The sequence below is a fragment of the Colletes gigas genome, unplaced genomic scaffold, assembly GCF_013123115.1.
Source record: "Colletes gigas isolate AHSC1104 unplaced genomic scaffold, ASM1312311v1 Colletes_gigas_Sc00014, whole genome shotgun sequence".
Classification (NCBI taxonomy): domain Eukaryota; kingdom Metazoa; phylum Arthropoda; class Insecta; order Hymenoptera; family Colletidae; genus Colletes; species Colletes gigas.
The window spans coordinates 4,810,314-4,830,627 of NW_025106643.1; the positions used below are offsets into that span (position 1 = coordinate 4,810,314).

The 20,314-nt window shown below is 37.1% G+C and overlaps 1 protein-coding gene across 1 annotated transcript in view; it reads right to left on the bottom strand.

The window, feature by feature from the left end:
- LOC122399665 (palmitoleoyl-protein carboxylesterase NOTUM) overlaps positions 1-19,629 on the bottom strand; it is a 31,640-nt gene extending 12,011 nt beyond the window's left edge. Inside the window, exons 1-3 of the mRNA XM_043400505.1 lie at positions 19,407-19,629; positions 19,051-19,307; positions 1,144-1,510 (exon numbers count right to left, since the gene is read on the bottom strand). Coding sequence (XP_043256440.1) covers positions 1,144-1,510; positions 19,051-19,307; positions 19,407-19,629 — 847 coding nt within the window. The remainder of the gene's footprint in view (positions 1-1,143; positions 1,511-19,050; positions 19,308-19,406) is intronic.
- Positions 19,630-20,314: the final 685 nt, after the last annotated feature.

The following is a 20,314-nucleotide window of genomic DNA, read 5'->3' on the forward strand; positions in this document are numbered from 1 at the left end:
CAAGTGAATGAGCGTGAAAAATCAAGTGAAGATCAATTAAAAGCAGCAATACGGACAGCGTGGGAAAATATTGAATCAAGTTTTCTAGAAAAGTTACTTCGATCTATGCCACAACGATTGCAGGCAGTTATAGACAATAATGGCTATCCTACTAAATATTAAACTAATTTTTCATATTTGATTTGTATTTTACTCTATAAATATGCTGTATAACGTGAGGATGATTTGACACATAATGTTGTTATTGTTTTTTATTTTCATCAATAAAGAATAATGTTTAATTCTTTATACTTCGTATGAGAAATGACCAAGCATTAAGCTACAGATTACTAATTTATTCTCGACCAAATTCCTTCTCCCATAACTATACCGATTGAGTACTTCTTAACACTTTACCGACCGGTAGCTTATTAATCGGTTGCCATGAAAATAAAAAATATCACTAGATTTAATTACCCTATAATAACAGAAAGAGATCAATATAGTAACCACTGTCGCAAAGTTTCATTTAACATTCCTATAAGTACAAGAAAAAGTAGATATACAGGGCGGTCCACGCAATTGTTACAAGTCATCTTCTTCAATAAAGACTTTTTTTTTTAAATATCTCGAGATCTAATAATTTTTTTGCCATGGTACCCTAATCATTTTTTACGTAGAATGAACAGAAGAATCGATCTGTGTAAAAAAAAATATGCATTTCTATTTAATGAAATGATGCAATTGTTAATTGCACATGCACTGCTGCATCTAAAAAAAATTTGAAGGCCTACAGATGTAGTGCTCTTCGAACCATTTATCTTCTTCCTGTGGCATTTTTTCGGAAATGCAATAATAACGGAGTTACGACTTGTAACAATTGCATGGACCACCCTGTATAATCTAGGGTCAATCGGTACCGGTCGGTAAAATGTTAAGATAGAACCTGTACGATTTTCAATGGGAGTGACTGTACCCGTTTCCCAAAGGAGCCTGAACTTCGCGACCCAGGAACAATGTAACGCGGCGTCGCGTGTCGCGCGTGCAACGCCAACAGCGTGCCGCGAGCGGAAAGAAAAAAAGATTACGGAATACCGTTCCACGGAAACGTTAGAAAGTGTCAGCCACGGTGAACGCACGAGTTTCGAGCGGAAGGGTCCTCACCGTCGCGTGTCTCAGGCCACTGAGTCGACGTCATCAGATGCCTTAACCTGAGCCACCTGTTCCTGCAGCTCTTGTGGTCGTAGCAGTACCAGCCACCTTCCAGGAAAATGATCCACCTCTTCGAGCCGTGCGACTTCCGCAGGTAAAATCCCGCCTGGGATCCGTCGTTGCAAGTGATCGACCTGTTGCTCAGGTAGACCCTCTTCAAACCCCTCTGCTCCTCGAGACCGTACTTCTCCAGGATCTTGATCAGCTTCTGGATCGTGTTGCTTTGGATCGCTGGCGAGCCCGCGGACACCGAAACGGTGTTCGTCGGTTTCTCCTCGGCAACTATCGTCAGCACCAGAGCTGTCAGGCACACGGAGATCTAGAATCAAATATGAAAAAATTGTTAGAAAACCGCTACCCCCCTTGCACTGCCTAAATTCATTGCTACTTCGAAGCTCTCGGGGTCTAAATCGGAGAAACATAATAATAATCTATATGTAGGAGATCTGTATTGAATATTTGTGCCACGCTGTAGATTTGTTCAATGTTAATTTATGTGCAAAAGGGTTGAAAGAAAGAACGGGTTACTAGGGACAGCGAGACAACGGGGAGGGAGAAACGAGTGATTGTGAAAGACGGACGTGATTATAATTTCAGTTGTCAATTAATATGATTTTAATTTGTGTTGCTAATTATTAATTTGTGTGTTCCAAATTTGTTTATTATAATTATATGATTTGTACATTTGTTTCTTAAATAAATCCTCTTCGTTAAATCCTACATACATATACATGTTTACCTTTACAACATAGTCATGAAGTGTTTGATTATCTTCTTCAATAAAGACATTTTTTGAAAATATCTCGAGATCTAATAATTTTTTTACCATCGTACCCTAATCATTTTGTACGTAGAATGAACAAAAGAATCGATCTGTGTAGAAAAAAATATGCATTTCTATTTAAAGAATTGATGCAATTGTTAATTGCACATGCATTGTTGCATCTAAAAAAAATTTAAAGGCCTACAGATGTAGTGCTCTTCGAACCATTTATCTTCTTCCTTTGGCATTTTTTCGGAAATGCAATAATAACGGAGTTACGACTTGTAACAATTGTGTGGACCACCCTGTATAATGAAAGACCTGACTCACTGACTTATCAACGCACAGGCTAAGCTTTTGGACGTAAAAAGCTGAAGTTTTGCACAGAGGTTTTCCTCTATGATATATACAATCTATCTATATGCCGTGATTGGTCAGTGTTTTTCGTTAATAATTCAAAAACGAAGAATTTTGCAAAGGAAATTGTTGTTCAGAATCGTCTCAGCTACCCCCCATTTCCGGTTCTAACACTATTTACGGGACACCCTGTATATGTATTATATAGCAACCGAGGGGTCGGTCGAGCGCTTGTGAGAGCGCGAGCCCTCTGGCGGCGAGCACGGGAGACAACGCCACAGTATTAACACGTAGATAACAAAAATTGATCAAATTATCACAAAAAGAAATGAATCTTTATTTCTGTGTTCCAGTGTGCAAAAAAGTATGCATTGAAAAACAAAATATAAAATATTTTCTTTCGTAACAAATCATAAAATTTATCTCAAACAATTATTTAATTAAATTATCATAAAATTATCTAACTAAATTACTAGGCAAATGTGGTTGTCTGCCATAGATGCAATCGTTTCCAGAATAAAACTTATTGCACTACATAATTATTATTGCCTTCAGAGATATGAAACTGAACATTGGAAATGAAAGTACAGGTTCCCTGCTAGCTTCTTTCTAAACGTGATTTTGCAATTTTGAATATTTCTAAGTAATTTATTACCAAAGAGGCTGATTACTGGATAGCGGCCAACTATTAGATCAGTTGCTCTAAATGCGTCACGGAGCAGAGAATTTAAGGAATATTGTTTATCGCACGGGTAATATTATTAAACCAAATGGCCCCCACAGGTGTGCTATAAAAGAATGGTTAAGCAGTTTCAAGCAAAATTTAGTTTTAAAAATCTCCCAATGGGTGGAACGTTGAGGTTAATCGATCTTTCACCATCGAGTTATATCGTTGAGTATTTTGATATTCCAATGACTGTATCGTAAAAATAATGTATTTGTAATTAATATAAAATGCCTTCTAACTTCATCTCTAGAATACTTGTAAAAAAAAAAGACAGGAATTGGAGTGTGCAAATACTCAACGACGCCAATTACTGTGCCCAGTTTTATTTATTATAGTAATCAAAATGTCACTATTGATTTAAAATCAGCGGGAAAGGTATGTGGAAAGCTGCTGTGAAAGTGATAGTGACGGAGTACCGGAGAATGTACCTTTTATAGAACAGGTCAAGCACCTCTGTTTGAATTGCCAAAAAAGGTGCAAATATAGCATTGTCATTAATTTTATGATTGTTATGGAATTGGTCTCAACTTGGAAACTTTCACTTGGAAAGAACTAAGGTGATAAAGAATTTTAACAAAAGTACAGTCTCCTAGAACATAGTAAATTGAAAACTTCGCTAGATGTCGCTGTCTACAGGGGCCATGACCCAAAAATATCAGTCATCTCAACGATTTCCATATCACCGAGAAGCAACCTATCTTGACCCCCGACTACAATTGCATGTAGGAACATTTTCTCATAGGTCTTTTTCATTCTGTTTAAGAATTTGACTGCCACGTCATCCACATATGGGTGATTGGATTTACCACTACGATACTAGAGTTAAGACGTTGAGGGGAATAAATTTGGATAGAATTAGTGAATTTCAACAAGGTTACAAAAATAAGTAAGACAAATTTTAGGTTATGTAGCTCACGATGGTCTGAAATCAAAATTTTACTTTTGCAGAGTATCATAGAGTTTTGATCTGGAATTGAACGTGTTAAATTGGATATACATGGTGGAGATTTGAAGAGAACTTATGAATTTCAACAAGGTTACAAAAAATAACTACTGAAACAATATTTAGGTTATGCAGCTTACAGCTAAAATCAAAATTGTACTTTTGCAGAGTATTATACGGTTTTGCTCTGACAGTGAACGTGTTAAGCCTATGAGTTAACAACACAGCCAGATACATGACCAGTTCAAACAAATAGCAATCAGAACCCCCAAGCGGCGATGAAACGAACGAGTTTGTCGCGGGAATAATTTAAAAGTAGGAAACGTCGATTTTCCACGACGCCACTCTCTCCGTCTCTTCCTCTTCTATGGCGTTCCACGTCGGTGTGTTTCGCCACAACCTTCCTTCCTTTCTCCTCTACCTATCTCGGTCTTCTCGGAGGTTCAATGATTCTCTCCGTTTTGCTTACGCAGTCACCTCTATCGGGACGCTTGGCTACTTAAGATCAAATTCCAGCTTTCGAGACGGTAGCCGGCGGCGGAAACACCTCGAAAACAGAAGCTCGTTCTGCCCGGCGACGAGATGAAAGGGAGCCGCCCGGGCGTGCACGCTGGAAAGGAGAAACATTGTTGCGACGCAATTATGATCGGGCATAATGGCCCGCGAACACCCGTTCGCCCCCCCAGAACACGTCATTGGCAACGCCAGCGGCGAGACACATAGAACCTAAATAAGGAGCACCCATCGAGCGTTCGAAGCTGATTTCGACAAAGCCTCGCAGATATGCACGTCGATGAACGCGAATGTCCTCGATCGAGTGGAACGGTCTCCGATTCCATTGACAGGGCCATAGAAAAATATGGACCGAGTATTTAGGGACGTAAATATGTACAAGTAATTGTGTGCTGTTAAGTAGAAAAGAAAGGATTTGAAATAGAGTGGACTTTTAGTTGTATTCAACTTTAATACACACATCAGGGCTTATAAGGTTTTTCTGGAATAGTTGTGATTAGAATAGTAACAGTAATTGTGTAGAGGTTGCATAATTAGAGTAATCTGGTTTATGCAAAACATCGATCTCTTACCGACGATTTTACTCTTCATATTCAACATTCTTACGATGTAGTTATGTATTTTAGTTGCAAGAAATTTTTTAGACTGCTGGCAGAGAACATATACAGGGTGTTCGACCACCCCTGCGAAAAATTTGAATGGGGGATTCTAGAGACCAGAATAAAACGAAAATCAGGAATATCAATTTGTTGATTGAGGCTTCGTTAAAAAGTTATTAACAAAATTAAATTAAAAAGTTTCAAATCATTCACGGAAAAATTATTTTCGGTTGGGGGGGTCAATTGCAATCATTTTTGGTCATTACACATACCCTCGAAATCCAATGCACTTTCGAAAAAAAAATTCTTTACCAAAAATATAATTTCCGGCCAGAAATGCATGAAAATGTTTAAAATATCATAACTTTTGAACGGATTGGAGAAAATTAATGTTTCAACAGGCAAACTACGCGTATTTTGATGGAGAATATGTCGAAATTCCAAAAATATTCGAAAAGTTGTTCCTTGACCCCGTGAAGTGAGAAAAACCCCATAAAAATGGTTCAATACTACAAACGTTCATAACTTCTATAATAACGAACTTATTTCAATGAAATTTAGTATGGAAGTAGACTTTATGGATACCTACAAAAAAGTACTAAACAAAATTTCCGTTTGACGTCAAACAAAATTATTAAAAATGAAAAACGAATTTTTAAGAAAACTCCATACGGGATAGGTGCCCAAATTTTTCGAGGGGAAAAAAATTTCAAATCGTTCTAAAAAAATTATTTTCGGTTGCGGGTGTCAATTATAATCATTTTTGGTCATTACACATACCCTCGAAATCCAATGCACTTTCGAAAAAAAAATTCTTTACCAAAAATATAATTTCCGGCCAGAAATGCATGAAAATGTTTAAAATATCATAACTTCTGATCGGATTGGAGAAAATTAATGTCTCAACAGGCAAACTACGCGTATTTTGATGGAGAATATGTCGAAATTCCAAAAATATTCGAAAAGTTGTTCCTTGACCCCGTGAAGTGAGAAAAACCCCATAAAAATGGTTCAATACTACAAACGTTCATAACTTCTATAATAACGAACTTATTTGAATGAAATTTAGTATGGAAGTAGACTTTATGGATACCTACAAAAAAGTACTAAACAAAATTTCCGTAAGACGTCAAACAAAATTATTAAAAATGAAAAACGAATTTTTAAGAGAACTCCATACGGGATAGGTGCCCAAATTTTTCAGGGGGAAAAAAATTTCAAATCGTTCTAAAAAAATTATTTTCGGTTGCGGGTGTCAATTATAATCATTTTTGGTCATTACACATACCCTCGAAATCCAATGCACTTTCGAAAAAAAAATTCTTTACCAAAAATATAATTTCCGGCCAGAAATGCATGAAAATGTTTAAAATATCATAACTTCTGATCGGATTGGAGAAAATTAATGTCTCAACAGGCAAACTACGCGTATTTTGATGGAGAATATGTCGAAATTCCAAAAATATTCGAAAAGTTGTTCCTTGACCCCGTGAAGTGAGAAAAACCCCATAAAAATGGTTCAATACTACAAACGTTCATAACTTCTATAATAACGAACTTATTTGAATGAAATTTAGTATGGAAGTAGACTTTATGGATACCTACAAAAAAGTACTAAACAAAATTTCCGTAGAACCTCAAACAAAATTATTAAAAATGAAAAACGAATTTCTAAGAAAGATCGTTAGGTGCCTAAATTTTTCGAGGCAAACAAATTTCAAATCGTTCTAAAAAAATTATTTTCGATTGACAGGGTCAATTGCAATCATTTTTGGTGAATAGACATACCCCCGAAATCCTACCCACTTCCGAGAAAAAAATTCAGAAAGGCGGATAATTTTTTCAACAAAATTAAACAATTTCAAATCGTTCTGGGAAAATTATTTTCGGTTGATAAGGTCAATTACAATCATGTTTGATGAATACACATACCCCCGAAATCCTACACACTTTCGAGAAAAAAATTCGAGTAACTGAACAAAGTCGACAACATTAAAAAATTTACAAAATTTACACTTATACTGCGTCACACTGCGCATTTTTTAAACGGAGCACACGCGACATTGTTGTGCGTATTACAACGTAATCGTGTCAGCAAAATGAATTCATTCTTGCAACGCATGTCTATCCGATTTTATTGTAAAAACGTCACAAAAACCCATCGATAACAATAATCCATCAATAATCCGTGAAAAACGACTTTAGTCGCTTCCCGAGCAAAATGTGTTAATTTCATGTTGTAAACCATTAAGGACGAACGAACGAACCTTTTATTTTATTGTTTGAATGTTTATAGAAATTGTAACATTAACAATAATGTATATATTAACTAAAAATACAAAAAATGATTCAGCATATGTATATTTCGTAATTTCTATACTTTCTTCTTTAATTTTATATTTTTGTATGGAAGCGAAGCTTCATCAAAATCAGTGTCGGACGGTCCGCGATGTCTCCTTAAGTGGCGAAGACAAGGACATTAGCTCCCGGCATCCCCTGTCATAGGAAACACGCCTGGAACAATTACCAGAAATTGGCCCGAAGTTGTCCTTATCGCTCGGGGTAGTCTGTTAATTATCTCCCAAGTGTTTCCGCTCAGGGAAACAGAATCTCTAAGCCGGCACCGTTAACTACGGCTAATCCGTGCAAAGTCGTCGTAGAATCCGGCAAGCCAGTCGTAAATATCATTTACACGGGACCGTTCCTCGGCCGTGGCTGGGGGGGGGGGGTCACCTCGTCAGCCGGAAGAAAACGTTTCTTCACGGTCCAACGACTCCAGATCGCGGAAAAATCCGCCTCCCAGCGGGGAAATCGTCATCCATCGAGTACCCGAAACGTTGCAAACGTCGTTCGTTCGTCGTCGATTTTACGACCAGGTCGGCTCTTGCGAGCGTCGTCGCTTTCCAACGGAGGCCGCGACGAATCTGAACATTCCGGCAGATCGTAAATAAAATTCACGGTTCGAGTCCCTCCTACGCTTTGCGTAACCGCTTTATTACGCCGTAAATCAGTCTGTTCCCGCGTTTGAACGCCTGTTACCGAGAGGGTAGGTTTCGCAGGAAACCGTGTCGACCGTTCGCGAAAAACCTCGTGCGGGGGAGGGAAAAAAATGGAAGAAATCGAGGGGGAGAAGGAAATCGTCCCGTGTCGACGGAGCACCCTTCCGGCCCTGAGCGATTGCGACACGTAAATCCCCGCTCGAATTGCTTTAATTCGACGCCGTTACATCCCCCTATTAATTTCGCACGGTTTAACGCGCGAGCTTGTCACGCTGATAGAGTAATGGATTTTATGCTTTGGATGCTTTGCCTATTTTTGGCTACTTTTCTACTTTAAAGAGCGATCATAATTCATATAATTGGGGGTGGGCAGTGAGGCAAACGGGAGTCTTTCTTGAATTACGACTTTAGATGTGAATGTAAAAGTTTTTATTATCAAAATATAAAGTAATTTATCCCCCCTAAAGTAAAATTCATATATTTCTTCAGTCTTGGCAGTAACAAACGGGGCAATCTAATTTATTTGATCAGATATCGATCTGTTTATGAACAGGCAAGCATTTCCATCGCATTTAATAAAATCTTTATTAATTTCAATTTGTATTGTTTATTCTTGATTTTTCGTTCATGCTGTATTGTTAAATATTTCATACTTTCTCGTTTTTACTTTATTATATGTTTACTAAACTATATTTGATTCTGGGCAACAATGGCGTAGTCATCGAGAAAAACATACCGAAAATTAAAAAATTTCTTTCGTGGGTACAATTGCCAATATTGTTTAAAGGAAGTATATTTATTGGACATTCAGAACCATGTAGTTAGTACTAGGTTCAAATAATATGCAGTACATGTAAATGTACATGAAATGGTCAAGATGACCCATTCGTAATTTCTAATGAAAATTGCAAAAAATTTACAAAACAGAATTTTTTAAAATTTACTGTACTTTTCTATAAGTGAATGAATAAACATTTATTTATCTATCGTTTTCATTTCTTTAGTACATACGAATAAATAAAGTATCGGTAGCTCTAATGTTAACATTCTTTCGACATTTTCTCGAAAACCAACGCGATGACCTACATTTTTGAACGCACCATTGCGTTTCTCTCGGTATTCTCTAGAGAATAGCGCGTTAAAATTTGCTTGTACGTCGAATTTTACCGCCGAACCGATGCTTCTGGGTTTAGCAATACACCGCTGGACTTGGTTACAAATCTTCGAAACTTCTCAAGCTATGTTACGTAAACTTATAAATAATTATCGCGCAAAAATGAAACAAGACCCCTTACAAATATTAATAACTACAGGAAACCTGTTTTGTATAGGACATTTGGGGAAATTAAATTTTCTATAAGATTATATTTAACATGCAATAACTTTTCACAATTTGCATTATACAGAGTGTTCGGCGATCCTTGGAAAAATTTTAGTGGGAGATTCTAGAGGCCAAAATAAGACGAAAATCAGGGATACCAATTTGTGGATTGAGGCTTCGTTAAAAAGTTATAGAAACTTTTCCGGCACAGTATATTTTTGGTAAAGAATTTTTTTCTCGAAAGTACGTAGGATTTCGAGGATATGTGTATTCATCAAACATGATTGCAATTGACCCCCGCAAACAAAAATAATTTTTCCAGAACGATTTGAAATTTTTTAATTTTATCGACTTTGTTCACTTACTCGAATTTTTTTCTCGAAAATGCGTAGGATTTCGGGGGTACGCCTATTGACAAAAAATGATTGTAATTGACCCTCTCAACCGAAAATAATTTTCCCAAAACGATTTGAAATTTTTTAATTTTGTTGACAAAATTATTCACCTTTCTGAATTTTTTTCTCGAAAGTGTTGGAAATAGTAGTTTTGCTTTCTTCGAGTATATTTTTATGCTTTATTTTATCCATAAGCAATAAAGGTACGAATACTTATGGGATTAACTGTAAATATCTGCAACATATGCAATTAACATATGCAAATTCACTCTTTCCAAATTGTACTGGATTTTATCATTTTGTCTAGTTACGCGTAAATTCCAGTAATTATTTAACAATGACAAAAGGACATGGTCACTGACACGGTACAAAAAGAATGTAACCTTGAACATCCGTTTAAGAAAAATAAAAGGAAAGAGAATCGTAAGTGACGTAATTACAGCGATCGACAGAATTTCACAAAAATGGCGAGATCTACGAACTGCATACGACGATCAATTTCTACCGAGGTAACCGGAACTCGTCCTTCTAATCCACTTTCATCCCTTAGAAATTTATAATCCACTCCTGATCCACGTATAATTCGGGCATTCCTTTCAAAGAACTTGTCCTTCCGGTGCTTACGAAGGCCTCGAGTCGTTCCTTTTTTCCCCTCCCGTTCGCCAACCCCTTCTGTTCCACCCGTCCGAGCGCTTCAGTCTTCCGCGTCCGGGGCATTAGAGGGTGTTCTGGGCGTGAAGGTGCCCGTCATGATTTGCCACCGGGCGCATAATCCCCGTGACAAAGGCCGACAAAGTGACGACTGTTACTGGCCGCCACCCTCTATTCAGACCCGCAGAGATTCCGGTAGCAGGTAAAACGTTTAAAGATTCCGGGGACTTCGAGTCTCAAAATGAATCGCCACGCAAATAAATTACTACGACGGGACTAGACTCCGGCGACGGGACTGATACGATTAAGTATTCATGATACCCAGAGACGGGCAAATTTCATTCTCGAACAACGAATTAAAATGGTAGAATCGTTTGTAAACTAGTTGTTTGCCCATCCAAATATTAGTTTAGAAAATTACGAATTAAAATTGTAGAATTACTTGTAAACTAGTTGTTTGCCCATCCGAATATTAGTTTAGAAAATTCGTTAATAGATTCTAATTCATAAACGAATTTATGAACGAAATGTACAGAGTTGTTAGTTCACGAATCAGTTTAAAATTTGTATTCGTTATTCGTTAATAAAATTTGCCCGATTCTGACGATACTAATATTTAATAAATAACCAAAATCTCTGGTTCTTGATATCAGAGATGGGGCAAAATTCTTATGTAAATGGAAAATTTTTAATGTAAATTCTAAGATTTATTGTATAATTTATTATTATTTTCTATCAATACTGCATTAAGTTCTCTTGTATGGCAATCATTTAACAATGGTCATCTATCATTTTTTCTTTTTAGTAGAATCGACTTATGTGAAGAGAAATATAAAGTCCTATTTGAGTAATTAAATAGGTTATGCTGTTAGCATAAAATACGTTGCTATAATTTTCAACAAACATTTGTATAGTACATTTAGAAATATTACCTACTTCTGTCAACATATTAAGAGCATTAATTAAATCCTATCCAATTACTCAAAAAATACTAGTGCAAGATTGAAACATAATACAATTTAATACCGAAGAATTTATCGGAGCTCGTTATTGCCAAATTAATTTCTTTTTGTTTTTATTTTAAATTTCTGTTACTGGTTTTTGGTAATCCATTAAATGGGATTAAATGGTGTTATTTTCTTTTTCAAAAGTAACGATGGTACTCGAAACGGGAAGGTTGACATATGTACGTATGAATTACTAAGCACGGAGTATCATTGATCTATCTATTTCGATCTATAAATCAGTGCCAATAAACACTCCAGTACTGTTTCTACGACAGTCGATTATTTATCTATCATTGCGATAGAATTCTGTACCTCCTAACGATGTTTACCAAGGATCTGTTCGAGTAATTGAAAAAGTTACATTATCAGACTGAAACACGTCCCGACTCCTGAAAATTTACAGTGTTAACAACGGTTCTAATTGTGGGAACAAATGGGAGGGGAAACAATTTGCTGAATTCTAAAGAGGATTCCCGATAGTTTAAGACGCTTTCCAAACTTTGCGATGAATTTCGAAATAGGAGCCATTCATCCAGAACGAATGGGGAAACGTACTGCAATCCTGTTTCGTAGATTGAATTTCTCGAGACAATCGGCTAAACTGTTCAAATTCTATACCGATGGAATGAAAATAATGTCCTGCCCCTTTAAGAAACGTTTGTACATCAACTTACGCAGTAATCAGTCTCGATACTTCCGCGTTTACAATTTTCCCGCGAATCTACAAACAATGGCCGATCCAGAAGAGATTAAAATCGTGTTTGAATTGGATTATTCAGTTATCAGTTTTAATCTACCTTTCTACGGAGCAATCGAGACACGTAATCTACAATTCTACAAAGTATCAGGCGCTATAATATGGTAACCTTGCTACAGTTCAAACTATCCGCAACTGATTCAGAAGAAAAATTGAAAATGTAGCGTCAGAAGATACTACGTCACGGATACGATTGCAATTAAGAGTTTAGTGAATGGAAAAGCTCCGGTACATTGTGATTCGAGAGATCACAGACACAATCAATATTCCGCAAACAACATAATCCTTTGATCAAATTTGGATAGGTAAATGTCTCCGAAATGTGAGTTTCTAATCAACTGACGGAACGAAACTTGTTGGATCGAGTGTCCACGCAATGAAGGAACATATCGTTTCACGTGTGTCTATTATTATAGAGGGTGTTTGGCCACACCTGGGGAAAATTTTAATGGGAGATTAAAAAATTAAATTAAAAAATTTCAAATCATTCTAAAAGAATTATGTTCGATTGTGGGACTCAATTACAATCATTTTTGGTGAATACATATACCTCTGAAATCCTACCCACTTTCGAGAAAAAAATTCGAGTAGATACTGAAATTTTTAAACGACATTAAAAGGTTTCAAATCATACTAAAAAAATTATAGTTAGTTGCAGGGGTCAATTACAAGTATTTTTGGTGAATAAACATATCCTCGAAATCCTACCCACTTTTTAGAAAAAAATTCGAGTAGATACTGAAATTTTTAAACGACATTAAAAGGTTTCAAATCATACTAAAAAAATTATAGTTAGTTGCAGGGGTCAATTACAAGTATTTTTGGTGAATACACATATCCTCGAAATCCTACCCACTTTCGAGAAAAAAATTCGAGTAGATACTGAAATTTTTAAACGACATTAAAAGGTTTCAAATCATACTAAAAAAATTAGATTTAGTTGCAGCGGTCATTTACAAATATTTTTGGTGAATAAACATATCCTCGAAATCCTACCCACTTTCGAGAAAAAAATTCGTGTATGTACTGAAATTTTTAAACGACATTAAAAGGTTTCAAATCATACTAAAAAAATTATAGTTAGTTGCAAGGGTCATTTACAAATATTTTTGGTGAATAAACATACCCTCGAAATCCTACGCACTTTCGAGAAAAAAATTCATTACCGAAAATCTAATGTGAGGTCAGAAATGACAAGATGAAAATCATACAATTTGTAAAAATAAGCTACATACTTTGACTTCTGAATAATTTTAGTGCCTGTAGTATAAACAAACGTTGAATAATGTTCTCTATTTCACTGGCTCCCAGTGTCTCTTACTATCGTCTGCAATGCGATTAGGCTTAACAGAGATAGCACTGAACAATTCCCAAAACAGTACCTCCCTCGATAAAACGAAGGATTATTGTATACCATTTAAAAGTTTACTAAACTATTTTGGTATACTCTTCAGATGTTATGGGATACTCAAACTACAACAAAATATTATACAGTTAAATTAGATATAAAAAAGTACAAAATTCATCCTTTTGCACATTTCCTACATTTCTGATAATTTACGATGTATTCGAGTAAATACGATTTGTTGTTTCTACATTATGGATGGATTTCCACCCGTCAACATGGACGATGATAGATAACAAAAGATATGGTTACAATATTTTTGGTTACTCTGCCATTGTGCCTTTCATCAAAATTGGCGACTGACACTTCGGTATGTTCTATGAGTCTATATTATTCTAACAATTCATCTAATGACTAGACAATCGACGTTCAGTGAGTTGTTGCTTCGCGTTATGAAGCTCAGAGGCAAGGATCACAAAAGCAGGGTAGCTACCTCCAGGCTGCTCCTCACCAGGAGCCACGTCTCAGAATGATCAGTCTTCTCAATACTTTCCATATCACCGAGAATGGATACTAAAACGTCTCATCTTGACTGTATTATTCTAGCAATTCATCTAATGACTAGATCCGACAATCGACGTTCAGTGAGTTGTTGCTTCGCGTTATGAAGCTCAGACGCAGGGATCACAAAAGCAGGGTAGCTACCTCCAGGCTGCTCCTCACCAGGAGCCACGTCCCAGGATTATCAGTCTTCTCAATGCTTTCCATATCACCGAGAATGGATACTGAAACGTCTCATCTTGACTATATTATTCTAGCAATTCATCTAATGACTAGATCCCACAATCGACGTTCAGTGAGTTGTTGCTTCGCGTTATGAAGCTCAGACGCAGGGATCACAAAAGCAGGGAAACTACCTCCAGGCTGCTCCTCACCAGGAGCCACGTCACAGGATTATCAGTCTTCTCAATACTTTCCATATCACGAGTTTCCATGAGAAACGTCTCATCTTGACTTCAAGTATTGTTTACAAAGAATAAGGATACAATTGGTCGAAACAAAGTAAGTCAGTCATTCGAACACAAACATAGAATAGCATCACACGCATTTTCGTTACATAAATAGGTGAAATCGCTTATAGTGGGGAATAGGTGAAACGAGCAGCCTATTCTCCTGACCCTTGCATCGTCCCGACTGCGAACTTACCAGCAGTGAACAGTACAAATGGCATACAAGAACATTTTATCTGGGGTCTTTTCATTCCAGTTAAGTCTATAATATGAGAACCAGGTCCACGACCCGGGAAAATCAAGTTCCAATGCAATGGGGATACCAAAACCTTTCCCCCCAATCGAGGGTTAATTAAATACGCGTCCGCGTTTCGGAACCTGAAAATCGCAACGGCTCAATAGTAACGCAAGTAAATGACATTAAAGCTTTCTCTTGGGACCGCGTTCGGCAACGACGACGAAGATCTAAGGACGGCTGACAATTGCAGTCAATCTCTGCGTAGAGCTAGCTAACAGGTCCCTGGCGGGTAAAAGCGTTTGTCGAGAGTTGCGGCGTAAGATCGTTAAGCCGCGGTAAGCTCGAAAGCACGCCACATCCAAGAACGCGTCGTCGTCATCGGCGTTGGCCGACCGGTGGAAACCCCCGAAGAAGCGGCGACGGTTTCTGTGCGCAAACGCGGTTATGGTAATGCGAGGTTTGCGGTGCGTGTTAGCCGCCTGCGTGAGCGGCCCTCGTAATGGTAACGAGACGGTCTCTCACCATCATCATCAACATCCGGACGACGAAACACGATGCGAACGATCAACGACTGTTGCGGGTTCCGAGACCGCGGCCTCAAAGGTGCCGACCGCGATCCACTCGCTGGCTATTTTTAACTTGTTTTCGCGTCCACCCGTGAGTACCGAGGCACACCGGTGCCTCATTCGATGGAATGCCACGCACCACCGGCCACCGGAGCACCCGCGAAACGAATCGACCTTCTGGAAAAAAAGAGGTCGCTAGGCTCGAGACGTCGGGGATGCACCGCCCCGGGGAACAAAGAGGAGCGGCTAACGAGGAGACGTCGCGCTTTCTCCGATTCACCATTCGGCGGGACGCGGTCCCAATCGACCTGTGACCGGGGACTTAACCTCCTTAACACTTTGACTATCACGTCACCCATATATGGGTGTCAGGATTTACCATTATTATACTAGAAAAATTCATTTTCAAGTTAAGACGTTGAGGGAAATAGGGGGATAGAATTTATGAATTTTAACAAGGTTACGAAAATAAGTACCAAAACAAATTTTAGGTTATATAGTTTACATTGGTCTAAAATCAAAATTTTACTTTTAGGACGTTGAGGGGGATAGATTTTGTGAATTTTAACAAGGTTACGAAAATAAGTACCAAAACAAATTTTAGGTTATATAGTGTACATTGGTCTAAAATCAAAATTTTACTTTTAGGACGTTGAAGGGGATAGAATTTGTGAATTTTAACAATGTTACGAAAATAAGTACCAAAACAAATTTTAGGTTATATAGTTTATATTGGTCTAAAATCAAAATTTTACTTTTGCAGAATGTTATCCGGTTTTGATTAATCTGGCAGTGAACGTGTTAGGGAGGGGCGCCAATGTGATGGCTGAAAATAGAAGCAATTTTCAAGAATTTTTTGAGAGTAACTATCAAACTATTTCTAAGAAATGTTGAATGTTTTTGAAAATACATTTCTTGTAAAAATTTCTTATAAAAATATTAATTATTTCCAAAAATTTGTTCAAACCGGCGCACGTGTAATTTTTCACTGCAAATTCTAAAACAAGAAATCATGCAATTTTCTTAAACTACAGCAAAACTGAACACACGTACGACATTTTAACGAAAATAATTTCGTATTCAATATTTGCATACTAGAATACAAAAAAGACAAAATACTTAGCATTATCTATAATCTAACTAATTTTTAGTAAACATTTCAGATTTTGGTAAACTTAATATTTCGTTCATAAACCTTTAACCTTGATAATTGCTTCAATAAGTATAGACATACTTAATACATACTACATCTTCATAATATTCTAATGGTATTAATAGAATATCATTGTTGTTGCTCTTTATGCCATAAACCGTCATTTAAACACATCTGATCAGACTGTTTATTCGAGTCAAATGACCGTTTTTTAAATTTCGTTTAGAATTTCTAACACACAATATTATTTTAGCGCCATTTAACTTCACGACTTTTCTTATAGTATACATGCAATGAATTTCACCATATTCACTTCTATTCTTATTGTTTATATTCTGAGAAAAATATGTAGTCTTTCTTGCCTACCACGGTCATCTGACCGATTGAACGATTTATATTTTTTTGTAAAAAACAGGACAAAATTTGATACCAAATTCTGGTTAGCATCCGATGTAAATAGGAAATATATGTACAAGATTAAAGATTAAAGGAGAGAATCTTCAGTTTCCACTGTCTCAGAACAGCCTAACAACGCGTATTAAAAATAGTTAAACTTTAGACGCGTGCAGTTTCGAAACTACTCATGTTTTCTGCATAACTGAGCCATCTTTGGAAGCGGTAAACCTTCCCCTTTAAAGTGGTTTTTGGTTTTTGTCGATCCGACATTCCGTTTTCGAGATATCGTAATTTATGTAAAAGGTAATTTTCTTGATTCAACTATCTCTGTCTCCGCCTGACGCTTCGGACCTCCTTGTCGCACGTGCGTGGCGCTGACCTACTCCGCGCGAGATCAATGAACTCACGAGTTCAACAACGAAATGTAAACAAACCTAGCCACCGCATCGACTTGTAACTAAAATCGCTGTATCTCCGGAACTAATTATGCTATCGACTTGTACGAACGCTCATTTTAAAGGGCATTTCATCCCCTATCTGACGAGCATATCAACTATTATTATTTATATTTTCTTCTATGTTTATTTTCACATTTACTTTGACGCTACATACCCAAAGTAGTTTCAGCACTTCCTATTGATCATACGACTTGTGTACGATAAAACTGGACCATAAATTGTCTATTTAATTGAAAATTAATTTAAATACAGGATGTTTGCGTAATTACTAGCACTTTTTCTTAAATACTTGTTTCCTCCAGAACTAGCTACGGTATCGACTTGGAACAAAATTCGTTTTCAAGGGCGTTTTATCTTCCATCCGATGAAAATTAAAAAATTTTTAATAGAAAAGAGAAGGATATCTTACGAATAAACATTAAAACACAACTTTCTATACGTATAATGCAAAAATTAGAAGTACGTTGCCTCGTAAAAGAGAAAAGAGAACTACAGAAGAGCTAAAGAAATTAATGCTCAAGATTAGATGTTAAAGAAAATAAATCTAGTCAGGACTCTTGAAGACAAATTGTGGAAGCGCTACTAACAAAGTTTCGGTTTCGTCGATGATTTCAAAAACAGGATTGGAATGAAATATTCCAGTCAATATCGAAAAAAACTAACTAAAAGCTGTAGAATTGACTCATCTGCGTTTGGAGGGTCGGAAAGCTCCTATTTAATATGTCCTGCCCCTGTTCCAGCAACAGTTCCATTGATTTGCCCCGCACAGAGTTCGAACGCCGTCCGGTTACGCTTTGACAATCCTCACGGTACACTCTGGGATACTATCGTTTGAACCCCTCGGTGGCAAAGCAGCGTCAAATTCACCGAAAGCGCGCGATAAATATTCAGAAGCTGCCAGGCGTCAATATGGATACATTTGCTAGCTGGTTCGCAGCCCTCTCCGACAGCAAAGCGTTACTAAATCTCCGACGAGCAACCTCGCTCTAGTCCGTCCGACATCTATCCTCGTCGACAGCTCAATCGATGGAGTCGGCCACGATCGAGAGTCGCATATCTCCTGGCGGCGGAACGGAGCCGAGCACGCCGCGCCGCTAAAGAGGCCGACAAGCGGGCCCGTAGAAGAAGAAGAAGAAGAAGAAGAAGCGTGCGCAGAAGATCTCAAACGCGCCGTCCTCCGTGCCAAAGATACGTTTCCAAGCGTCGATCGCGCTCCGTTCCGACCGGCCGATGAGTTTCAACCTCCTCGATGTCGATGGCCTCGTTACGGGCTGAGGTTACGAGCCCTTCAACGCGAACTTAGCCTAAGCATACACTACCCACTTTTCGTCACACGATGCCAGAGTTCGCCAAATTTTATTAGACAACGAATGTACAGTGGCGGATAAAAGTATTGGCACAGAGCGTATTTTCAAATAAAATGTTATGTAACTGTGAACAAAGCATAATATCTTCCTTATTTTTGGTATAAAATATAAGTTTGAGGTTTGAACTTTAAGTATCTCGCGAAACAAAGCGATTAAGTAGGCCTGTAATAATAAAAAATAATAACAAACACATACAGGGCAGTTTTCGACGAAACAAAAGTATTGGCACACTTACTATTTCATAATACAATATTCAATTTAATATTTTGTTTGTAATCCTTTTTGTCTTATTACACTTTGTAACCGATTAGGCATCGAATGTACTAAATTTTGTGTTACTTCTAAACCTATTTCGTTCCATTCCTTCATAAGTGCATCTTTTAATTGGTCCTTTGTCCGAATAAGGTGTTTTCGGATCCTTCTTTCTAACTCATTCCATATGTATTCAATCGGAATTAAATCCGGCGATTGAGGAGGGGTTGGCAATGTATGGGGTGTATTAAAAACGATCCATTGGCGGACAATATAAGCAGTATGCTTGGGATCATGATCTTGTTGGAAATAGTAGTTTTCCCCAAGATTTAATTTTTCCACACTTTTTTTTCAGTTTTGTTTCAAAATATTTAAATATACAAATTTATCCATAATACCGTCTATAAAAACTAGTTCTCCAAGTCCGGAGGAACTCATACAACCCCATACTAATACACTACCACCCCCGTGTTTAACAGTTGAAACTATGTTATGTGAATCCAACTCGGTATTACGCTTTCGCCATATTCTTATTTGACCATCAGATTTGAAAATATTAAATTTACTTTCGTCAGAGAAGAGTATTCTATCCCAAAATTCTAAATTTTTGTGTACATACATCTCTGCAAACTCTAATCTGTTTTTTCGATTAATTTTGCTGACCAATGGTTTTCTTCTAGCCACTCTTGAATTGTACCCGGCACTTTTAAGAACTCTCCGGATAGTTATAGGATGACATCTACCTTATTTTCACTTTTCATTTGTGCCGCTATTTCTGTAGAGGCAACTTTAGAATTTTTTTTCCAATCTTGGTAATTTTTCGTTTATCTCGTTCTGATAATTTCTGTGGACGACCACTTCGCGGAAGATTTTTTACATTTTGTTCGTCAGGAAACCGTTTAACGATATTTCTTACGGCGAAACGACTTCTATTTACTACTTTAGCTATCGTAGAATATGAATTTCCCTCTTTCGATAATTTTAATATAATTTTTCTCTCTGAAATTGTTGTTTCTCGTGTTTTCCGATACATTGTTGTGTTATTCACTTTATTACAGGCAAACTTAGTAAGAAATAACAAATGAATATCAAATTGAATCTTGGGACTTCCCTGGATAGAACAGTCATGCCAATATTATAAATATTTACATAAGTGTTTCATAGAAATATTAAATTTACAAGTGTGCCAACACACAGTCATTAAAGCAAATGGCAAAACAACAAAATACTAGAATTAATATGACTTAACGCAAAATTTACTCAAATTTTACTATTAAAAACAATGTTATGACATCGATGTGAACGA